We start from the raw sequence: 23,739 nt of genomic DNA on the forward strand, positions 1-23,739 counted from the left end.
AACGAGCTCCGGTGCGGAGCGAACCCGCTGGGGGTCCGGAGCGGGGCCGCGGAGGGTCCCCGGGGCCTCTGCCTGGGACTGGGGTGCTCCGGTCCCCTCCGGCCCTGGGGACAGCTGGCGGCTCACCCCGTCGCTGTCACCCCGCACGCCTTTACGCGTGGCCAGGTCTGGGCAGGCGGAGGCCGCGGGGACGGCATCGCCCGCTGCCGGGGCACCGCTCTGCCCCGCTGCCGGCTGCGGCGGCTCCGCGCCGGGCACCCCCCGCTCCGGCTCCTGCATGGCTGGAGCAGGGCGCTGGGCTCACCCGCTGGCGGCGAGGGCTCCCCGCGGCTCCGGGAGCCGGCACGGAAAACCCGAACGCATCAGAGCCGCGGCGGCGGGAGCAGCCCGGGCCGCACTCCCTCCCGGCGGGGACGGAGGCGGCGGCAGCGGCAGCAGCAGCATCCCTGCGCCGGGGGAGGCTCCATCCCCGCCTGGATCCGCCGGCTCGGCGGGCGGGCGGCTGCCGCGCCCCCCCCCCCGTACAAAGGCCGCTGCCCGCTGCCCTCAGCCCCCCGCCGACCCCGGCCCCATGCCCGCCGCCCGCCCGGACCGGGATGACGTAGCGGAGGGTCCGGGGGAGCTGCCAGCCCCTCACCGTGGCTTCGGGCAGCCCCCGGCGCAGACGCTGCCGAGTCATCAATATTAAGCCGGGCCGTGCACCCCGGGGGGGCCGCGCCGCGCCCCGGGCCGCCAATAGCGGCGGCTCCGCCGGTTTCCATGGCAACGGTGCGGGAATGGGGCTTGCTGCCTATTGATGAGGCAGCGGGGGGGATCGGGGGGGGGGGGACGGCACCGGGGTGACCCCGCATCGCATCCCCGCTCCGGGCCCCGCACCCCGCCGGGATGGGGTTTTTGGGGACAGCACCGGCCCGCAGGGCGAGCGGGTCCGCTCCCGGGAACGGCAGCGGGTTCCTCCCCTTCCCTCCCTCCCGAGAAGGGGCAGCTCGGCTCTGCCCCGGGGGTGCTCGGCTCTGCCCCGGGGGTGCTCGCACACCTTCCCTCCGGGCGGGCAAAACCTCGGACCCCCCCGGCCCAGCGTGCGGGAAACTGCCCGCTGCTGAACAGGCAGGCTGGGCCCTGCCCGCAGCGTGGGCAAGAGCTGAGGGGGGGTGTGAGCAGGGAGGGAGGGGGGGAGAGGATTGATGTGATCCAGGAGCCAGCAGCTAGGGCAAAGCGGGGCACTGCCATCGCCGAGCGGACGCACAAAGAGCGGGCAGACGTGTGCCGTCTCTCCCTGCCTTGCTGCGTCTTTGATGAAGATCACCTCATTCATCAGGCTGCGCAGTGTTAGTGATGCTCAGGGAAAAGCCACCCTGGGGACATCAGTCTGTCCTTGCTCCCCAGCCCTGGTCAAAGCTTGACCCGGTGCAGAGCAAAGTTTGACGATCCCAAAAGGGAGATGGGTGGCACAGACCTCATACCACTGCTGAGCGGCTGGGGACAGGTCCTGCCTTCCCACACCCTCATGTGTGACAACAACTCCCGGTCCCGCTGCCGGTGCCTCCCCACCGCAGGGTGGGAACAGCATTTGGCATGTCAGAGCGTGTTGCTCCCGTTGTGGTCACAGCTCCCGCAGCAGGAGAGCCTGCTCTGGGCCTCCTGCTCCAGGGGAGGTACATGCAGGGGTTCTTCGGTGCCCCTTTCAGACACCGCTTTGTGAGCGCCTCCTTTCAGAGCTTCATCAGCACATCCAGATGTGTACTGTGCAGATGTGTCAGCTCTTGAAACAGATGCCATGGCTATGCGTCACGTCTGCCTGAGCAGAGACGGCGCAGGCAAATCACCAGTAAGAGAGCTGTTTCTCACCACTGAACGCAAAAGGTGTAGATGACCCACTTAGATGGGAGTCCTGCACTGTGGGGAAGTTACCACCAGGCCCAACAGTCTTACATCTCCCAGCACGCAGGAGCCTGCCATCCCACCCGAATCCCAGATCTCCGAGTTACCCGTTTTTAAGGAATGTGTGTGCGTGGGGGGGGGGGGGGGGGGGAAGCACTAAGCTGGTGATGAGCAGCAAATGCAGCCAGCAGACCAGAAGGAAGATTCCAGACAACTGATCCCCCCTTCCTGCATTTTCTGGTACTTGTCTACCTTCAAAACAGCAGCTTAAGTGCCCCCTTCCCCTCCAGGAACAGCTCAGGATGAGTCCCACCACCTCCCACTGCTGGGATCCCCCCGGTTCCTACCGGGATCCCCCCACTCCCTGCCCATGACTGTTTCCCCCCTGGGCAGACACCAGGCAGGATCTCCGGGTGCTGCCCAAGCATGGAACAAGGCAGGCGCTGCGCAGCTCCCTGACAAGACAGAACAAGAGGGTTTAATTATCAGGAGGCGAGAGCCAGCAGCGGGAAGGGAAACACAGTGCTGATAAGATCGCGTGGTTGCGAGCAGCGCGCACGCCGCTCGCAGCACATCCTCCTTGGAAACCCTGCTCCAACACGTCTTGTTTTACGCTTCCACTGCCACGTGCTGCTCACGGTCTCTGCTCGTCTCATCTGGGACGTGCTGCCACCACAGCCCCCCCCGGGCAGCTTTCTGCTTCTCCCGACCCACGTGGCTCCATGGCTCTCCCAGGACCTGCTGCCCTGGAGAAAGAGGGGCCAGGGACACCCCCCCGGCCAACCCAGGCTCAATTTTGGATCTCCCACAGCCTTCACTGAAGGCCCCAGTTAGGTGAGGTGAAGGCCCTGGAGGGGATGTCCACACTCACCCCCCCGCCACCAACCCTGGGGAAAGGATGTCTCCTGGGGCCCAGAGCTTGGGAAGCTGGAGATGGTCTTTCACGCCTTGGCCAGCCTACAGCTATTTAGCCAGCTGGATAAATCATGGCTACAGACCAGCCTTAGAAAAGAGAGAAGATAAATTAATCTGGGCTATTAAAAAAAGACTTAGTGGCTCAGGAGCTCCCTGAGCTGCAAGTCAATGCAGTCTTCATGAGAGCTATGGGGATGGGGTGCTAGAGGCAATCCCGGTCCTCCAAGTCACCCAAGGATCTGCTGTGGGGCAGTGCTCCCTGTGGAGGAGATGGCCAAAGCGCTTCCTAGAAAGATCCTTGGAGCTCTCCCAGGACAGGGGAAACTACAGGCTCAGGGGAAAGAGGTGATGATACACAGCAACCGATGAAAAATGGGCGATGTTGGAGAGCTCCATATCAACAGCTGAAGTCTGGAGAGATGAAAAAGGATCCCAGCAGAGCCCTCCAGCAGCACCCACTGCTCTCCAAAGGCCTCCAAGGAGCCAGGCCTGTGCCCAGCGGTGCGGGGACAGGGGTACAGTGCATGGTCCCCCAGGGCCTCCTGCCCTCTCCTGTCAGGGAGCAGCAAGGATTGAGCTGCTCCGCAGTGGGTAACAAATGAGAAGCCAAGTGTGACCCCAGCACACACAGGGTCCTCAAAAACCAGGGAGGCATCCCAGAGCTTTTGAGCAGGACACTGGTAACAGGGTCCTTTGGCAGCCCCAGACAAGATAAGATGAACCAGGACCAGGGACCCCAGCCAGGAGCAAGAGGAGGCAGAGCCAGGACTACAGACAAGGCTACAGCCTAGGTGTGGGTCCATGCAGGGCACGGGGCCAGAGGCAACCTACCTGCAACGCAGACCTAGGGTCCATCCAGAAGACCAGGCTGGAGACAAGCTTCTTACAATATAGATCCAGGGGCCATCTAGGAGATAAGACCAAAAGTTTACCTGCATGAAAGTCCAAACAAGGGCTGAAGACCCAGGGCTGAGCTTAAATAATGCTCCTGGCGCAGGGGCAGCAGGTCCACGGTGGTGGGGCCCCAGGTGGGGCTGCTCAGGGCAATTAGGACCCGTTAGTGCCTTCTGGGTCCTGTTGAGCTTCTCCTCTGGCTCTGGCATTTGGAAGGGACCAGGAGGGGTTCATGGGAGCTCCACTGTGGTCTCAGCTGGGGAAGGAAGCATGAAGATGAGCACCCAGGGCCATGCCAGCCCTGGGGGACCTGCGCATGGGTGCAGGGACGGTCACACGTATCAGCACTGATGGGCACCTCCAGACTGAGGTGACCGGTGGGTGCCAACCCATTTCCACCTTCTTTCCAGCAGATCCCTGGGGATGGCCCCAGTGAGACGGCCCCTCCTGCCTCTGTGCATGAGCTCACACTGGTGACTGCAGGAACTGGCAGTGACACGAGTGGGCGCCTGCTCTCCCAGCAGTCCTTCAGCTCCTGCTTCCCACCTCCGTGCACCCACCCTGTGGCAAAGGGGTTGCTCAGCCTGGTGCAGCTCCAAGGAGGAAAAGCGAGTGGCCGCGTTGCCCACACTCGCTCTTCCCGCTGATTCTGCCACCCCCAACAGTACACGGCTGCTGGTGGGACCATGCCATGGAGCAGTGTGGCGACCCAACCCCGGTTAAAAATAACCTAGCAGAGAAGGGGATGTGATGGGCTGGCCCTGCCGGGGGTCACGGTGCAGCCCCAGTCGTGGTGGCCCAGCACCGCGCAGCGTGGAAACACCATTACGTGCACCGGGGCTGGTGTGGGAGAGCCTGGCTCTTACCCTGGATGCCGGCAGAGCCTGGCCGGGTGGCTGTCGGTGCCTACAGCCCTCCCCAGAGCTGACCCCACAGCACTGGAACGGGCACCCGCACCCTCCGCAGCACCCGGAGGGGTCTCAGCCCCAGCCCCTGCCCCGCTTGGGGTATTTCTGGGTCTGCAAAGCAGCAGGGACCAGGGACCGCACAGCCCGCCCGCCTCTGCGGCATCAAACAGGGTCAAGGATAAACGAGCCGAGGTCCTTCGGAGACCTCAGCCAATAGGGAGAAGACATGTTTCCTTGCGGGAACCTGCCAAAATGCATTCAGTACGGAGGGAAGGCACCAAAAATGGAGTTGTTTTTTTTTAAAAAAAAGAAAAAGTAGCAGTTTCTGTTTTGCTGCGCTCAGCAACAAACACCTTTCGAAACGTCTCTCCCAGCAGTGAACGGTGAGTTCCTGTAATATTCATAACCACAATAGTCCTCAATCAAAAACACTCAGTATTTATCCTTCCTAATACTTGAATATTCATTCTTAGGAGGTGAACTTTCAAAACTTTTGCATGTTAAAAGCTCGGGCTTGCTTTTCCTTTCCAGCGCGCAGCAAAACGAAAGCTGCTCGGGGCGGTCTGCACTGGCTGCTTGGGGATTTTTTTTTAGCCCTTTTTCGTTTTTACTGTTTAAAAACTTGCCTCCTTGTGACCATGACGACAGTTTTGATTTGATTTTTTTTTTTTTTTCCCTTCCGCATCCCCTTCGAACAGACACAAAGCCAGGGAACGTGGGAAAGCCGGGACAGCGAAGAGAAGCAAAACACCCTGGTCCTGTCTGGCCAGCCCGGGGAGGGGTCAAAGTGAAAGAAAAATACCCCAAACTCAATAAAAACACCCACAAACACTCCTGAGACCAGTACAAGAAGTTTTACAAAATGTGGAAACTTTCCATTAACATTTGGGCTCAAAAAAGGAAAAAAAAAATGTATTTTTAATATATTTTTTCCTACTATTTTTAGATGCCCTCTCCCATGGGCAGGAGATGGGGAGTCAAAGCCAAGGGTGAAGATGCCCCGAGGGGGGTCGGGAGCTGATGTTTGGGGAACAGGGACCTTCCTCCTGCGTCCCTGGAAGCTGGGTTGGTTTTACACCCCCTCAGGAAGGATGGGCCAGGGGTGTGCGGCTGGAGGGAGACAGGGACCATAGGAGGGTCTCTTCGCTCCACGTGGCCTTGAGACCACGGCTGGGGCTGCCGCAGGACACGGTAGCTTTGCCGGTGAGCCTTGGGGTACTGAAGGTGAGAGCCCCGTGTCAACGGGCTGAGATTTGCCAGCTGCTCTTGAGCTATTTCCACCACCCCCACCCATGGCCCCACCAAAGCTCGCCCAGGGCTTTGAACGTGGTCTCCAGCGGCGTGCAAGCTCGTGGTGCCTGTGGCCCTGGGCACTGCAAGTGTCTCTTCCCCCGTTTTGCATTTCCCAGGAATAGAATAAAAAAGTCCACAAGTCAATGCCGAAATAATTTTATTTAGCAGCCCCTCGCCCCGCTGCACCCAGCAATTATTTGGCACCACAAAGCCATCCAGGAGCCCCCGTCCGCCTCCCATGCCTCTCCCCATTGCATGTGGCTGCCACCACCCAACTCTTCCCAGGTCTTCGCCGCATGGAAAATGAAGATGGGGGGAAAAAAATGGGAATTGGAGGCTTTGTTACCTACCTGGCCTCCCACATGGTGCTCTCTCTGACCTGACAGGCGCCTCCGCCACGCACATGGGGCACTGGGCCATGCGGCCCCTCTTCCCAAGTGCCAGAAGGACAGCGGGGACGAGCAGAGCATCCGCAGCCTGGGAAGGGTGCTGGCGCCCATGGGGCGGGCAGTCGAGCGCAGGCACCCTCCCCCGAGGCAGGCACAGCCCGTCCTCCGCTCTCAGACCGCGCGCAACTCGTGACGGGCATGTGGATCGCAGCGGTGCTCTCTTCTCCGTAGCCCACAGTACACTCATCCATAAAGTAGGAAACACTACACCCTGCAGTGCTGTTTAGTAGTGCTTTCTACTTTATGGGTGACTGCACTGTCTCTCAGTCGGTGTCCAGCGGTTGCTCTCCTCCAACGAAGTGCTCGCGTCCGCCCGCATGGGGCCATCTCCCGCACCCCACGTGGCCCGACCATGGGGCCACCTTCAGCGTCAGCATGGCCAGGGACACAAATTGCAGGGCTGGTCTTGCCCCAGGGACAGAGAGCCTCTGCCAGTGTCACCGCCCGCCTCGGGGAGCTGTGCCGGGCTTGGGGACATCCTCGTCCCCACGGGGGAGATCCTGCCTTGTGTTCCCTCATCTTTCCTAAGACCCCATCCTGGGCACAGGGGACATCCTCACCTTGTCCCCATGCACAAGACCCTACCTCATACCCCATCGTCCCATCTCGAGCCCTGTCCTGGGCACAAAGGACATCTTCATCTTGTCCCCAAAGCGGGGAAGCCACCCGATAACCCATCCTGGTCATAGGGGACAACTTCGACTTGTCTTGTCCCCAAAGGAAGGACCCCACGTCAGACCCCATCCTGGTCATAGGAGTAAGCTCTCACTTGTCCCCCACAGGGAGTACTCCACCTAATACTCCATCCTGGTCATAGGGAACCACTTTCACTTGTCCCTAAAGTGGGGGACCCCACCTTAGACCCCATCCTGGTCACAGAGAACCCAAATGCCTTGTCCCTGCTGGTAGCGACTCCACTTCAAACCCCATCATCTCCTCTCAGACCTCATCCTGGGCACAGAGGGTGTGTTTGCTTTGCCCCCATGGGGAGACCTTCACCTCATACCCCACCCCATTCGCAGAGGACACCCTTGCCTTAACCACACAGGGGAGATCCCACCTTGAACTCCATCGTTGCCCTTCAAACGCCATCCTGGTCTCAGAGGACCCCCTTGCCTGGATCCCAAGGGTGAGATCCCACCTCAAACTGCGTCATTGTCCCTCAGATCCCATCTGCATCACAGAGGCCCCCCTTGCCATGTCCCCATGAGGGGACCCCACCTAAACGGCACCCTGGTCACAGAGGACTCCTTTGCCTTGTTCCTGTAGTGGGGAGCCCATAGCAAACTCCATCCGTGTGATGGGGACCCCTTGCATTGCCTTGTCCCCATGGTGGAGATCTCGCCTAAATACCACTCTGATCACAGAGGACTCTTTCGCCTCGTCCCCATGGTGGTGATCCTATGGCAAACCCCATCCCCACCACCCTTGAAATGTCCCCATGGGGGCCCCCACCTCATCCCCCCATCCTTTACTGAAGACCCCCTTGCCCCAGCCCCCAGCCTCTGAGGCCACGGGAGCTCTGTGGACTGGGGCTCCCCATGGGACCCCACCTCGCCCCATCTGCCAGCAACACGGAGACCCTTTCGATGCGCCCATTGCCCTTCGGGCCATGTGGTGGGGGTCATCTGGAGGTCCCCATGCCCAAGGCCACGCAGACCCCAGCCCCGACAGCCTCACCTCGCCTGCCGTGCCAGCCTCCGTGTCCACCCGGTCCCGTTCCCGCTGCCACCGAAAACCCCCTGGGTGGCACTTCTGCTTTGGGCACTTCCCGCCTCCGCCCGCCCGTCCGCCAGCGCGGCGCCTCCTCCCCCTGCACCGTCCCACTGTACCCCGCTCCCCGGGATGGGGGAGCACCCCCTTACCTGCCATCAGCCCCCAGCACCCACTGCCCCCCTCGCAGCGGGATTGGGGCTGCGGCCGCCAGCACCCCAGGAGACCCCATGCTGCTCCTCGAGTGCCGCGTGGGTGCCTCGGATGGGTTCCCCCATTACCGGGTTGGGGCGCGGGTGGCCCACGCTAGGTGCCGATGGCTCATGCCTGGTGCTGGTGACCCACGCTGGGTGTTGGTGACCCACGCCGGGTGCTGGTGGTGCATGCCAGATGCTGGTGGCCCGTGCCGGGTGCCAGTGGCACATGCTGGGAGCCGGTGCGGTGGGGTGCTGCATGGGGTGATGGTGGTGGCTGGGGAGCAATGGGCCCCTGCGGGGAGCAGGGCCGCTTTTAACCCCATCCTGCCCACGTGGCCCCGACCACAGGAAGAGCCGTAGCTGCTGAGGAGATAACGGTGCACGGTCCCACCCAGCGCCACCCCGCAGCGCGACCGCAGCCGGCCCAGCCGTGGGGCGAGGGGCGGCCGCCGCCGAGCACCGGAAGCACCGGGGGCCGTTGCAGAGCAGCCAGTTACGCTCTCCTGGGCTTCGCTGCTGAGAGCGACAAACATGTTTGTGCAAAAAAAAAAGAAAGGGGAAAAAAAAAAAAAAGGCTCTTTGCACAGGGTGACAGTAACCGAACCCCCCCACACAGCTGCGTGGGGGCCGCGATGGCCACACGGCTCCACCGTGTCCCCTCACCCCATCCTGGTGTGGGACCTGCGCAGGAGCGAGATGACCCTGACCTCGGGGAGAGCTTATGGAGGGGCCGACAGCCCGTGGTGGGGGTCTGCAGGATTCAGGGTGCTGCCTGGTGGTAGGGGCGAAGCAGGTGAGGACACGGGTGCCAGCAGACTGCGAGCCCTAAACCTGCTCTTTAGGAAACGTGTTGCCCAAGAGACCTCCTGGAGCCTCTCACCCACCCAGTGCTCTGCAACACCAGATTTGCCCCGGCCCTGGGCAGCTGTAACGGCTGACGAGGAGGTGAGGCCCCCGGGAAGAAAACCAAAAGCTGGGTTTGCAGGGTTTGGACTCCCGGGTCGCAATGGCCGTCACTGCCTGATGGCACCGGGGCTGGAGCAGCCGCAGGACGCGGAGCAGGGGGAGTTTGCACAGCCAGCACCATGCCGCATGCTGGAAGCACGCCCTGCCCCAGTGCCAGGTGAAGCTGCCCATTAAACTAGATTAAAAGCTATGAGCTAAATCCCCAAAAGTGACTGTAAATGGAACCGCATTGAACCGTGCAACAGTTTTCATGCAGCTCTGCAAAAGGCGCTTTTTTTAGGCCAATGCGATTCACTCTTGACATTGATAATCTGGACGGAAATGTAAAAAAAAAAACCAACCTACTGGTGAGGGTTGCAGAAGGCAGGGGAAGAGCAAAGTCAAAAATAACCGAGCAGCGGCACAGTCAGAAGTGATTTGACTTGAGCAGCACGTGCGTTGACAACAGCAGGTTAGAAGGGGCTTTGGTGGAGAGGGAATTGGTCAGGAAACTCTTTCCAAACTGAGGTTGAACTGCTGGAAGAGTTTCACCGGAAAAAAACCCTCAGAAGTGGCTGGAGCCAGCCCGTCTGCCTGCCCAGCCGTCCCTGTGCCTCTGGTCCCCAGAGGGCTGCCCTGTCTCCCACCCTTCACCGCCCCTCTGCCCGTCTCCATCCCTTATGGTCACCAGGCTGGGGACATCGTGCTCCCCGCGCCAGTGAGCAATTCAACCGGGAAATCTAAGCGCCCATTGGTGATGTCCCCACAGGGTCTGTTTGGCAGCCGACGCAGCTCTGACCCAGGAGAGCACCCCTCTGCCTCACCGTAAGGCGAGCAGCTCCTCGCTGGCGGCGGAAGCCACCACGTGCACGGCTGGTCCCACGTGGAGGTGGGCTAGGTGCCTCCTGAGCTCCCTGAATTAGACCTCCTGGGGACACCTGAAATGGGTCAACATCATTTTGGGTGTGTGAGAAGGTTGTTCCCGACGCAGAGACACCCTCCCTGGAGACAGCACCCAGCGCTTGTCAGCCACCTCGGTGCCATGGGATGGTCCTCAGTCATGGTGGGTGCTGTCATGGGGGGGGTCAAAGTTGCACAGGGTACAGGCAACCATGGTCTTACAGCAGAGCTGAGGAGCCTTTTTCGGGGCAACCAAAGGGAGCTTTGGTCCCAGGGACTTTCCCCTGCGCTCCGGGGTCGAGGCCATGTCTCTTGCAGCGTGCCTTGCTCCGACAACAAGCTGGTCCTGCTAAATAAAGAGGGCTGGGAGGCAGGGAGTGAAGGCGAGAAGCCAGGGCCTCGAGAGAAAAGGTCCATTTAAGGCTCACCATGTTCCAAAGCAAGATGAAGTTTGTGTTTCCTAAAGGAGGCAGCTGGGACAGACCACGCCGGAGGGCAAGATGTCAGGGGGAAGGCAAGGCACGTGGCCGGTGCCAGGGCACGCTGTGGGGACCGCAGTGGGGAAGGAGCTGTGCCCTCCCGAAACGGGGCTCTCGGGCAGAGCACTGCGCACCGCCTGCCCGTGCTGCTGCCTGCACCCAACTGGGTGCCGGTGTGCCGAGGAGCCATGCGGGAAGGCCGCGGGCGTCTTCCCAGCAGGGAAGTGGGGGGAGGCGACGCTTCCTCTTTCCCTGGCAGCGCACGGACTGGGGGGACATGACATTTTGGGTGTCCCAAGCTGGTTTCCTTCTGCCAGCAGCAGCCACCCGCCGCCTGTGCTGCCTCTCGGAAAGGAGGAAATCAGCAGATCTGGTTCCTCGGGCTCAGACGAGGAGGTCTGAAAGTCTCCAACTGATGATGAACTTACCACATCCCCCGGCCATTGGTTAATTTTACCGACCCACAAGCGAGGCTGCAGGAGTTTCTCCCCCAGCCCTTGGCCCCGGATCGCTGGTCCTGCTCCGCTCGGCATGCCCAGCTAAAATAGCTCCCAAAGGGCTGAGAGCACAGAGGCCTTTGGGGGTTGGGGGAGGCTGAAACAGCTGCATTTCCTCTCCTGGGGACCTCGTGAGAGCGTTGAGTCCGCAGCCCTCCCGAGTCCCCCCCTGCACCCTGCCCACCTGCTTGGCATCACCCAGGGACTTGCCGACGGACCCCCAGGGTGCTGGGTGCTGCTGCTCCCCGACCCACCGCAGCTCCCCGGCCCAAACTGTCTCCCGCTGTGGCACCGCTCCCCCCAGCTCTGCCCTCCCCTCCCCTTGTCTCAGGGCACCCAGATGCAGGTCGGACACCCACAGCAGCCCCGTGCACCCAGGGGTGCCACCCGGTTTTTGCTCTGTATTGAGCACCGAGGGTGCCTCACTGCCACCACCCCCCAGGACCCAGGCTCCCTGCTGCCCCGCGGGACACGGGCTGTTGCTTTTCCAGTAAGTCGCCCAGTATCGGCGAGCGCAGGGCAGCGGGAGCCGGGGGCTTGGGGGGCAGCGGTGCCGCCAGCCCCGGCCCACGGGCAGGGGGAAGGGCCCTTGTCGGGCAGCGCAGCCCGGGCGCTGCGAAAGCGCTGATATTTCTTATCGCGCCTTGCAGCAACTTCCCCTCCTCGCCTGCGGTCGCAGTGCTCGCTGCACGCAGGGGAAGTGGCGGCCAGGCCGGCTGCCTTCAGCCCTGCGCCGTGTTTGAAGGAGACGAACGCCTGCCGGCCGCCTGACCTGAGGACACAGCCCTGTGCCAGGGGCAGGCAGCTGCCTGCTGCCCGGCCGTGCCCACGTGGCTCCCATCCATCCAGCACCGCGTGGGGCTGAGAGCTGTGCTGGAGGAGGAGGAGGAAGAGGAAGGGGGTGGCCTCACCCAAAGTCTCCCTCTGCTCCCCTAGGGCCAGTGGGAAAGGGGGTCTGCTAGCCACTGGGTCCACAGCCAGTAGCATCTTGTGACCATCATTGCGCCAGACCCCAACAGACCCACAGCGCCCCAGTCGTGTCACTGTTAACACTGAAGCCTAATGATTGTGTTCCCAACACTAGCAACCATCTCCCCTCTAAGAACAGGGAACAGAAGCACAGGGATGGGCACAGCTCGCTCTGCTTTGCAGCGCAAGGGGTGGCCTCTAAAAAGACCTCTGGGACAGAGGGCTCCGACCTGGCGATGCTCCTGGACAGTGTGGGGTGGGCTGCTGTTGCACCAAAAAAATCAAAGGTGCCAAAACCAGCTCCTAAGAGCTTTTCGGATGGGCAGAGGCATCGAACACCGCCATCCTGCCAGGTACAACAGGGCACAAGGAAGAACCACAGCACCTGTAGCATGGCCCCGCTTTCCCCGAGCACCCACCCCTGCACCCAAAGAAAGGGGCTGCTGTGCCCACAGGGCTGGGCTCAGGGTGAGACCCATCAGGGTGAGACCCATCGGGCTCAGTCACACCGGGCACCAGGATGCCAGTGCCGGGTGGGATACTGGGGTGGGCTCCCTGTGTGCTCCCAGCCTGACCCCGCTGCCTGCACCCTGCCTGTCCCCCTGGGAAGCGCCGCTGCCGGCGGGGCCGGGGTTGGAGCGAGGCCGTTAAAAGTGAGTCAACTAGAAACTGCCGGGTGAAACAGGCGGCGAGCGGGAGGCAAATGAGAGCGCGAAGGGAAACCTCAAAAAGCCGAAGTGACGCGCTGGGGCGGGCGCGGGGGGACACACGGGTTAACGCGGGCGCCTCGCTTTGCCCATATATAGACAAATCGTGGCCCGTCTGCGCCAATGACGGGCGCGGGACCGTTGGGCTGGCTCCAGCGGGGCACAAAGTGCCCAGTCATTTTCCATGTCACCTGCTGCAATCAGCCTCGCAGGTGGGGGAAGGGAAGGCCACGGGTGGGGGGCCCCGGCGCCCCCAGAGAGGCCCCCTGCGGCACCCGGCGCTGCACCGCGGCAGCGCAGATGGGCGACTCCTCTTTCCCCCTTTCCCACCTTAACTCAAGGGTTGCGCAATTTCCTGGGGTGCTCAGCACCAGGGTGGGCCCGTTTGGGATGGAGGATGCTCCAGGATGGAGCCTGGCGGTGATACAGGGAAGAAGGGATGAGAGCCGTCCTGCCGGGCTGTGGACCTCCCAGGGCAGGATGGGCTCAGGACACGTGGGGCTGAGCTCTGCAGCGTCAGTCCCTCCTTCGCCAGAGGTCCCTGCCCCCCACCAGGACAAGGCACAGGAAGAGCTGAGCCTCTCCAAAGTCCAGAGACCCCCAAGGAGGGGGACAGGCACCCAGGGCTGCCAGGAAGCATCGCCCCAAACCTGGCATTATGGCACCTTCCCAGAGCAGGCTGAGCCAGGCAATGCTGGGACAGCAGTATCAGAGCCCCCAGCCCGGCTGAAGGGCCGGATCCTGTGGCCACTGGGGCATGCTGGCACCCTGCCCAGCACCACACGCCCGAGCGGTTTGGGGACCCACCGGTGGATGTGTGATGTCCTCGTCCGGTGCGTGCCCCAGGGCTCTGCCTGGGCGCTCAGCGGCTCCTCTCCGACTCCCCACGCGGGAGGACCATTCCCACGGAGGGGACAAAGCCCTTTCCAGCCCAGCACGTGCTTTGGGCAGAGCCTGGGTGGTGCACACCTGGCCAGGAGGAGGAAGGACAAGTGCCACCCGGGACACAGCAGGAAGTCCAGGAGAGCTGGGGACGGGGCAGATACCGTCAGGTTCCCAAATCCCCCCGGTGACTTCAGCTGTGGTCTCGCGTTGTCATTTGCCCTAAGGAAACGAGCCCTCAGCACCCCCAGAGACCTCCACCATCAGGGCGAGACCTCACTACCCCACCAACCCTTGTCAGCTCCCTTTCCCGTGATGCAGAGCTGCAGGAGCAGACTGGGGACGTGAGAGGTCCCAGCCCAGAGGAGGTTTGAGACCCTCCACCAGCTTTTTGTGTCCCCCTCAGCCACCAAGACCCCAACTCTGTCAACAGACCAGTGGGTTTAGAGGGATCCACCATGAAGACAGCATCAGGCATGCAAGGGGTGGCAGAACCTTCTTTTGCAGGCCCTTCTTCAGGCACCAACAGCCCACCAGCCTGCCTCTCCTCCACAAAGCACGGCCTCCTCCTTCCACTGCAATTCCTGATGGGCAAACACCCAGAGGACCCATCTTACATCAGAGCTCCCCATTTTCCCTGCAGATTCCCTCAGCAGGGAACACATCCCAGTTCCTCGCCCACCCGTCTCCATCGCCAGTGCACCAGGAACCCCTTGGGACGACACACGTGGTGGCTGCGCCTCGTTTCTGCCACGCTTTGAAAGCTCTCATAGCTGCCTGCACCCCTGAAACCTGCACCCATCCCCTCTGCAGCCCGTCTAAACGGCTGCTGCCAAAAGCTGGTCGTGGGCCCCCTCCTCTCCCCGCCACATCAGACATGCTCGGGTGCTTTGGAGGCTTCTGCCCACGGGCCCTGACGCAGAGGTGATGGGCAGGATGGGCCAGCCGTTAACGGTGTGCACCATGGCTTTGCCATCTTCGCTCCAGCAGTGTTTCACCCCGGCCCGGCTCAGGCAGCATGGGTACCAGGAGGACAACCCCGATCATCTTCCCCTGCACCTCCACCCTGCCGAGGTCTCCTCAGCCAGTTGCCAAGGAAAAGAGTTTTAATCTGGGGTTTGGTTTTGTTTTTCCCTCCAGCTGCTAGCACCAAGGGTCCCTGAGCCCCGACTGCAGTCCCTGCACCGCTGCCTTAGCCAGCACCCCCAGGCGCACAGGGACGGCTGAGAGGCACTTTCCCAAAGTCCAAGTCCACACTCTGGAAGGCAGCGAGGCAGCAAGTGAAAGCAGATTTAGGGTGAAGCAGGCCTGATGCTGCTGCAGCCGGTCCCAGGCAGCACCTCTGCCTGCTGGCCTTCGCATCAGCACAGAGGTGACAACGGGGAAGGATGCCACGGCGTGCGCAGAGCATCCACGGGAGCAAAACTGGGGGGGCTCACCCCGCCTCACCCACAGCCCCGCTTGGCCAGAGCCCAACGCTCTCTAACACGTCCCCTTTCATCTGAAGCCCAGCTTGCCCAAGCTACAAGACAAAGGCCAACGTGAGCCGCTTTCATCCCCGGGCGGTGGGGAGCGGCGTGCGTGGGCAGGTCCCCGTGCCCGCGGCGGCACACGGAGGGGCCCCCACGCAGGTGGGGACGGCTCAGCCGGGCATTTCCCAGCGCCGCTGGCAGCTGCTTCACGTAGAAACACCGTGTGCTCTGTGGTTTTGGAAAGTCACTTTTCTCGCTCGGAGGGAGAGCCGGGGTATCGGTTCTCAAAAAGCGCACGAAGAAATCCACTGGCTCGTGCTTCCTGCTTGTGCTGCCGGGGGCTGCCCCAGCCCCCCCACTGCCCGAGAGCTGCCAGGCTGCTTCGAATGCCAAACCTGCAGGATTTTCAGGCCTGGCTGAAATATTTTAGCGTCATTTGGTGCAGGGGGAGGAGCCGTCTTAAATTGACTCAGATCTACAGCTCCCTGCCCCGTTGACGCTTTCTCTCCCGATTACAGCCCGGGCTGCCACCGCACATTTTTCCTCCAATTTCTTCAACGTGAGAGCTCCCTGCCCTACTTTTCTCAGCAAATAAAGCTCCCCATCCGTTTGCTTTTTGCTGCTACAAAACCCTGGCAGCTCCGGGGCTGGAGTCTAACCAAAATGCTCATTTCAGGTGGTTTGCAGAGGTCCAACGCTCAGCGCTGGCAGCCTGGGAGCAATGAATCACTTGGGCGGTGTGGGCTGGGAGATGCGGTGCATGTGTGGGCGAGCGAGCAAGCTCGCAGGGAAGAGGCTCACCGAGCCAGCCCGATTAGGGGCACCAGGTTCTTGGGAAGCGCTGTGAGTGCTGCAGGCAGAGGAGGTGCAGCTCTCTCAGAGACCACCGGTGTTCAGCCTGTTTGCATCACTGGTTTGGGGGCCCTATTGCACTTGCACTGCAGCCCCGGCCAGTCCTAACTCTATATAACCTGAAGCAGTTGCTGGGGTGAGGCCCCTGTGGGGTTTACAAGCCCCCTCACCTTCCCGGAGAGGCGCAGTGACAACGCACGCTGCTCCCTGGGGACAATTTCCTAAGCACAGTTCCCGGCCCTGGGCAGCGACCGCGTTACGGCAAGACTGCAGCTTCCCAGGAAGGGAGAGGTGAACCACCGTGCCTGCAGACCCACACCCAGCCAAAGCAGCCCACCCTGCCTGGGGTCCTGTGCAGAGCCCTCTCGTCACCTCCTCTATACGGTGGAGCCAGGGGACAGGGTGGCCTGGGACTGGGGAGGGGGTCCTGATGTGCCTCCAGCAGTGGAGCAGCTCCAGCATGGCCATGCCCATCCCTGGAGCCAGGGAAGGGGGACACAACCTGGGAAGCGAGTAGGGAGTGACAGGCGCTGTGAAATACAGCAGAAAATGGAGATGTGCCTCAGGTCCCTCTCGCTCAGGTCCATCTCCAGCAGCTTCACCCCAGCCCATCACCAGCCCCGCTCCACAAAGCCGTGCTGCCACCCCGTGGCACTTGAAGGGTGAGGCTTCGAGGGCTGGGCACGGCCAGGGTGGGTGATCTCTACCATCCCCAACATCCTTCCAACCTGGCTGGAGCCAAAACCTCACTCCCCAGGCCCATGTCCCTCCAGCTGGAGAAAGAGCCGCCCATCTCATCCTCCTCGACCCCTTTCATTCTGAATCTTGTCAGCTCTCGTCAACCTCACACGGCTGCCCCGACAGCACTGGCTGCAGCTTTCCTGGACCATTCTGCAGGGGATGAACGCACCCAGGGGGATCCCAGCTCACCCCGTGCTTCTCACAGCACAGCCGGTCTGAAATCGCCCTCCAGGGACCAGAGGTCCATGCCCAAATGTCCGAACCTGAGCATCCTGCGGAGTCATGCCCTGGGCTGCCAGGACAGTCGCAACTCCCTCCCACAGACTGGACCTACCGGGCATTTCCAAGGTACATCTCCTGCCCAGTCTCTGCAACCAAACAAGCCTGAAGGATAATTATCGGGAAACTCAAGTGCTTTGGACGTTCAGCAGGGATGTGTGAAAACCACGGTCAACTCCCTCCTCTGCCCGAGGACATGACCCTGCTGCTCCACCTTGCCAAGAGGCTCTAACCTGCACGCCAGGGGCTGAAGCACTCTCGGCTCTTCGAACAAAAGGCGATCTGCGCCTGGAGGCGTCTGCTGGAGCCCAGAGCCCACCAGCAACTTGAATTGGTCCTGGTCTGCACCAAGGAAATACTCTTGACTACAGCATCATGTCTGCAAGTCCCCAAGAGAAACACGGTTTAAGAGGTCTTTCACTGCAGTGTTTCGTCTCGACTAATGCTGCAGCCCCCACACAGCCCACCGTGCTCACAGGGGTCTTCTCCAGCCACAGGGGTCTTCTCCAGCCACACGTCTGCTCCGAAACACCGCAGGAAGCCATGCCATGCTCTGGCTGACCTGTAGCACTTGGGACTCTTTTTCAGGGCCAGCTCTACACCTCACAACCTCCGCGCTCCTGATAGCATCAGTCCCCAACAGCAACGCATTCCCTTCGCTGCAGCGGCTTTCATCCCAGATCAAATGCAGTTTTCAGGCTGTATTGGTTTTCCACTATTTGCCTACAGAAAACAAAAACTGATCCTTCCAGCTACAGGATATCTCAGGAAAAAAAAAAAAAGTGCTTATTTCAAAGAGCTACTGATGTAGGACTCTGCCCTTAGACAAGCCACCTTTGTGATCGGTGGCTGCTGCTGAACTGAAACAAAACAAATTAAGCAAGAGCCATCAGGTAAGGAGACCAAATCTCTCAGGAGCCCATGCAACACAGACGCTATCGAAGCTGACACTCAAAACAGCCAGACCTCTACAAATACGAGGCTGGATGGGTGTTTCCACCCCTGCTTGTCCATCCCTCCCTTCTGCAAGGCCCAGTGCTGCCTCCCAACCACACCAGCAACAGGCTCATCTCGCTTTGCCTGCCCTGGAGCCCAGCAACGGCCAGCTGAAGGTCCTTCAAGCCTGCTTCCACGTCCCTTGTACAGCACAGGGCACCGTGACCTCCAGATAACGACCTCCACATGAAATACTTAACATCATCTTACCTATTCCATCCAGTCGTGAGCTGTAAGGCACGGATTGCTAGCCTGCTTGTTCCTCCAGTGAAGTACACCCCAATTCAGCCGGGGCAGGATCTCCCTCTCGAAGCAGGAATGCGGTCCATGGCATAAGAAGTGATGGCAATCGTAGGCTCCAAAGTCTGGCAGGCAGGGGTCTGAGTGCGAAACCCCTCACCACACCATCCGCTCCCTGCGGCAGGTGAAACTAGTGACCGAGTACACAGACTCAACTCTGACCAGGCAGTATGTTTTATTGAAATATTTACACAGCTATATCCCAGCTCTCCTCTTCTCCACACCAACTGTAAAAAAGCTTGTGCATCACCATTGAACACCTCTTTCCCAGACCTACTCACGCCCTCCCCCTTGTCAAGGCTCAAAAAAATGTCTATGGTCTGTGTGGGCAGACTGTGGTGTGGCAGAGACCAGAGGTACTGAGCGAGAGGAGCCGAGGCAGCAAGCTCCCTCTGAGTCCAGGCTCACTTTCCCACACGCTAAAGGTAAAAGGTTTCGGAGCAGCGCCCCGTGCGCCCGCTGCCTCTCCGAATGCAGCACCGGGGAATTCTCCAGGCAGCACAAGAGGGCCTTAGGTTTTTATAGCTGTGTCTCGGGACTTGTAAGCCACGCCACGGCTCTTCAGCTCTCTGACGATCCCTGCAGCAAGGAGACAAACGCATTTCAGTATTCTCTAGGGATGAGGACCCCTGGAAAAATCTGGTTACTCTGTCATGTAGCCTTCATTGCAGAGATCAAGAACCGGACAATCATCTTCTTCATTTCTTCTAACAGAACTGTTAAGAGTGTTCCCTCTTCTAGTTTAAATGCCTAGATAGAGCTCCCAAACATCAACTCTTGTTTTGCCTTGGGAAAGAACCAGGCAGAGATGTTATTTACATTATTTCCTACCTGAAAATTGTTGATTATGACTGTACTGAACAGGACAAGCTCTTAAGGGTACTTCTTTCAGTCACTTCTGTGACCTGCCTGCATGTCCCACCTTCTCAGCAACCCCTTAAGAACAGGGATAGCAGAAGAGCACCATGGGGTTCAGCACGGCTCTCACCAGCACCACACACCAAGGGACAGCCAAATGAGTGCAGCCTGCTGGTTACCGTGCCCCCCCACATCCTCTCGCTCCTCCCCATGATGCAAGGATGGGCTGAGCGAGGCCAAAGACAGCATATCCCACCTGTACTCCCTCCGCCTGCTGCCCTGTGCTCCCTGCCTGCAGCTGCACTGAGCTCACACCGTCATCTGCGGCACTCCGGTTATTTCGGATATGCCCAAAGCTGTGCCAGCAAGCCTTGGTGTCAAGGCTCGTGATGTTCCAGCTCCTTCTCAACGCAGATGGCAGAGTTCAGGTCAGAAATAAGGAGCCTGGGATTCCAGACACAGGCGCCGCTTTCACCCTGGGGATACGGGATTGCAGCACTCCTGGGAAGGGGCACAGGTTAGGAGTCTGCTCTGGGGCCACGTACAGGGCAGGGGCTCTCAGCTAGACGGATGATGCAGTTTCTGCATTACAGAGATAAAGCCAACCCACTGCACCCTCTGCTGCACTTCTAAATGCACAAAACCCACCTGAACCTAAGCCCTCGGTGCAGTATTATGATGGGAAGGGGTATCTGCTCACTGAGATTGCCATAACAGCACCCTGTCCTGCAAAACTCTTTTCTACAGACAAACCTTTGAGTTTTCCTGTAGCTGAACAGTTTGAAATATGCCTGCTTTCTGGAGTTGCCTTTTAATCACAGTTTATTCCTCTGATAGCCTGCCTGGTATCACAGGTTTTAGTCAGCAGCATCTTCAGTATCAGCTTCTGGCAGGCACAGTGCTGAATGACTGCAGGTAGAAAACCTGCCTGCAGAACCCTCAAATCACCCTCCCATTCAGCATCTCCTTCCTGCAGTCACCTTGCCAATCCCTTCACCCACACGGCGTGTGCTCTGTTCACAATACACAGTGTTCACTGAGCCCCCAAATCCTCATTTCATCACACAGGTACAGCGCAATGCACCGCCCAGTCTGCCACGTCGGAGACAGCTACAGCTCCAACACCTAACGTGCAGAATAATCCCACAGCTGCCATCCGTGCAGGAGCCTCCCCTCAATACAAGCCAGCAACGTTACCTTGGGGTAGGCGGCCGGTCACAGACACTGCGTAGACACCTGGCTTGAAGTTACCTGGGGGAAAGAAAACACCGAGTGACCCCGCACGGCAGCGGCCGGGTGGCCAGGCATCCCTGCCAGCCTCCGCCTGTGCAGATGCCCCCTCATCGGGAGCATAAACCCCCTCCACAGCCCAAAGAGCATCTCCCACTGCCCCAGAGAAGGGTTTGCTGGAGAAAAGGGATCTCCGGCTCCCAAACCAGCTGGGAAAAAAACACTCACTGATACGCTGCCACTTGGAGACCCAGCTGTCCTCAGGGCTCATCATGGCGATGATCCTGCAGGAGAGATGGGAGTGAGGGGACGTTTCCCGGCCAGGTGACACCGCGGTGTCACCACGGCATCCCCAGGCACCCCGGGCAACGTGGCGGGCCCGGGCCCCACTCACCCGTCGAAGGAGGAGCTGGTGCAGTCGTAGACCATCTCCCGGTTGCCCTTCATCTGCAGGTAGGCATCGCAGTTGTCGCAGCCGTCGTACTCGAACTGCTCGATGGTCTGCGAGGGACACAGGCGTCAGCGCGGGGCCGGGCGAGGAGGGACGGGGCCCGGCCGGCACCGGGGCGGCCGCAGGGGCTGGGGAAGGAGGGGAGCGCCGGGCAGGGCCGGCGGGAGCCAGGGAGGCCTGCGCCGGGGGAAGGGAGGGAGCCCCGGGAACGCGGGGGGAAGGCCCGTCCGGGCGGGGAAGCGCCCAGAGGCCGAGGGAGGCCCGAGCGGGCGGTGGGCGGGGGCAGAAGGGCCCGGGCCGCGGCAGGGAAGCCCCGGCCGGGCGGGGGAAGGCCGGGGCCGGGCGGGTAGCGGGGCCGGGCCCGCTCGCACCTTGACGAGGGAGCAGAGCAGGCAGGCGCGGAGGTGCCGCAGGTCCTTGGGGACGGTTTCCAGCGCCATCCCGCCGCCGCCGCCGCCCGCGCTTCCGCCGCGCAGGCGCAGAGCGGGGCCGGGCCGGGCCCGGCAGCGGCGAGTGGGCCGTGTCCGCCGGCGGGCGGGGCCTGGGCCCGGCGGGGCGGCAGAGAGCCGTGAGCGGAGGCGGGGGGCGGCCAGCACCGCCCGGGCGGGCCCCGAGGCCCCGAGGCCCCGGTCACGGGCAGAGGCGGCCCGCGGGCCCGGCCGGAGCCTGCCGTCAGAGCGGGCCCGGGCCCGCCGCTGGGCCGCAGCCCCTCTCCCGGGGCCGGGGCCGCCGTCCGAGCGAGTTCTTGCCGTGGCGCTGCGCGGAGGCGCCTTTGGCAGCGCAGCCCCGGTGGGTCGGTACGATGAACAAAAGCAGGCGAGCAGACCAGGTACATGGATAAATATATTAGTAAATAAATATATTTCTGAGCACATCAGCATATTCACACATCTTTGTTTGTATCGGACATAAATACACAGTTTTGCATATATATAAAACATATTCTTCCTTTTTTGGGGGGTCATAATTTATTCCCAAGCCCGGCGAGCCAGGACAGACTCAGCAAAAATAAAAAAACCAACAACACAACAAAAAAACCAAACCTATATTCACATTTCAAAAGGATCTGAACATTACCAAAGGGAGAGCGGAGGCTCTGTGCAGGAAGGGAGGAGGTCCAGCCAGCCCGGCCCTGGGAAGGCCGTGGTCCCTGGGGAAGGGCTGGGGCTTCGGCTGCGGATAGAGGGAGTTTGGGATGCTCTTGCTTCCATCAGTTTTCAGCTGGGACTTTGGACGCAACGAAGGAAAACGAGCTCTGCTTCATTGCAGTGATGCTGAAGAAATTCGGTGATGGAGCCCAAGGGTACCGAGCACTCAAAAGCATCGCCCAGAAGTGAGAGGTGCAGGAACTGAGAGCAGCTGTTCCCCATTTTCTCAGATATTGCTTCTTCCTTTCCAGGCAGCCATGGATGGCAGTCCATCTACTGAAGAGGATCTTAAAAACCACCTTCATGGAGAGTTCCTCCCTCTCCCACCCAAGAACCCGCGGAGGCAGACCTGCACGCTCTCATTCAGCTCAGCAAGCCCCGGGGAGGGGGCCCAGCATGGATGGGATGGCCGTTTTCTAGATGAAAAGGAGCAGCAGCATAACATCAGGAAAGGAAAACACTTTAAAGCCGGCATTGCCCTGCACAACCTGGTAATACTGCAGTAGGGAGTGGAAAGGGTGCGTTAGTGCTGACCACCTTCTCCAAGAACCTTGGGGCTTGCTGCAGATTCAGAGCCCTCCTTTTTTTTAAGGATAAGGAGGGAAAGAGAGGAGGACTTTTAGACTGCAAACTAGACGCTCATTCCTTTGAGGCAGTGAAATGCATCCCTGGAGGCTCTCAGCCTTCTTGACTCCTACAGTAACCAGTGGGAGCACCCGGACTTCATCACCCTCCCCTCTGTAAAGTCATCTGAGCCCTCCAGGATGGTCAGGGACGTAGGGAGCTGGTTGAGACAAGCCATGGACCACACGCACAAGAAGTTGAACAGGGGGAATCTAGACCTGCTCCTGTGGTTTCTTCCTCTAGTTTAAGACTGACTTCCCTGCAAGGGAGAAAACATTGGAGCTTATGTCTTCTGCTTGCTATGTAGGACAAGCAAGAGGAGCCTGGAAAGGTTAAAATATAATTCTGCTAGGTTCTTTGATGAAAGAAATTCAGCTCTTCTCTAGACTGAAAGTTCCTGCAGTGGCTCGGTCACAGGAGACAAGAAATGAACACTAGCAAGGGAATAATGTTTTGTTTAAAACAGTGCTATTGGCTGACTTGTTAATACCGTCACTTGAATGTCAGTGACTGATTAACAGCCGGGACAAAGATGCCTTTTTCAAAGATTAAGGGCAGCAAACCCCGTAAAAAGCTTTCCTCAGCAATGAAGGAAGGCAGAGGCAGGATTATCCTGAACTGGGACTACATAACCAGTGCGCTGTCTTGAACTGGAGAAGCTGCTGCTTCAAAGGAAGACACAGAAAGCTTAGTGAGCACTGAGCAGATGGGCAAAGTCTGTCCCTACACCGGGTTTCAAATTGTCAGGAGTTACCTTCAGCTCCAGTGTTGTGTCCTCACCAATGCTCCATTGGCATTAACTCTGGAAAAACTTGGTGCCATATAAATGGGCACTTCACATGGGAATCTGGCTAATTCTTTGGTCTGAATGATCATTTAGGGCAATGAACTCGACAGTCTAATTCCCTGCTGTATGAAAACTGTTTGGGTTCTATATGTTTTGAATTTGGCAGGTTTTATTTTATTCGAATGTCCCCAAATAATGAGATGCAGGAAGTAAGAACTAGTGACATTCAAAAAAAAAAACCCCACAAGTGGGAGGCAAAAAAAGTAATAAACCAAGCGCCTAGCAATTTTTCAAGTTTTCTATCTCCATCATCAAAATGCTAGAAAAGGCAGAAGGCTATTGTGAAAAATTCCTTCGCAGGATCATTTCAGG

At 59.9% G+C, this 23,739-nt stretch overlaps 1 protein-coding gene across 1 annotated transcript; it reads right to left on the reverse strand.

Annotated features, from left to right (window-relative positions):
- Positions 1-18,425: 18,425 nt before the first annotated feature.
- Positions 18,426-21,258, reverse strand: SUPT4H1 (SPT4 homolog, DSIF elongation factor subunit). The gene is made up of 5 exons (XM_059829374.1): positions 21,180-21,258; positions 20,752-20,858; positions 20,586-20,641; positions 20,325-20,378; positions 18,426-18,848 (listed from the first exon to the last, which is right to left on the reverse strand). The coding sequence occupies exons 1-5, from the start codon at positions 21,246-21,248 to the stop codon at positions 18,781-18,783; spliced, it is 354 nt and encodes a 117-aa protein (XP_059685357.1). The 5' UTR covers positions 21,249-21,258; the 3' UTR covers positions 18,426-18,780.
- Between the last annotated feature and the right edge of the window lie 2,481 nt (positions 21,259-23,739).

The sequence above is a fragment of the Gavia stellata genome, chromosome 25 (assembly GCF_030936135.1).
Source record: "Gavia stellata isolate bGavSte3 chromosome 25, bGavSte3.hap2, whole genome shotgun sequence".
Classification (NCBI taxonomy): domain Eukaryota; kingdom Metazoa; phylum Chordata; class Aves; order Gaviiformes; family Gaviidae; genus Gavia; species Gavia stellata.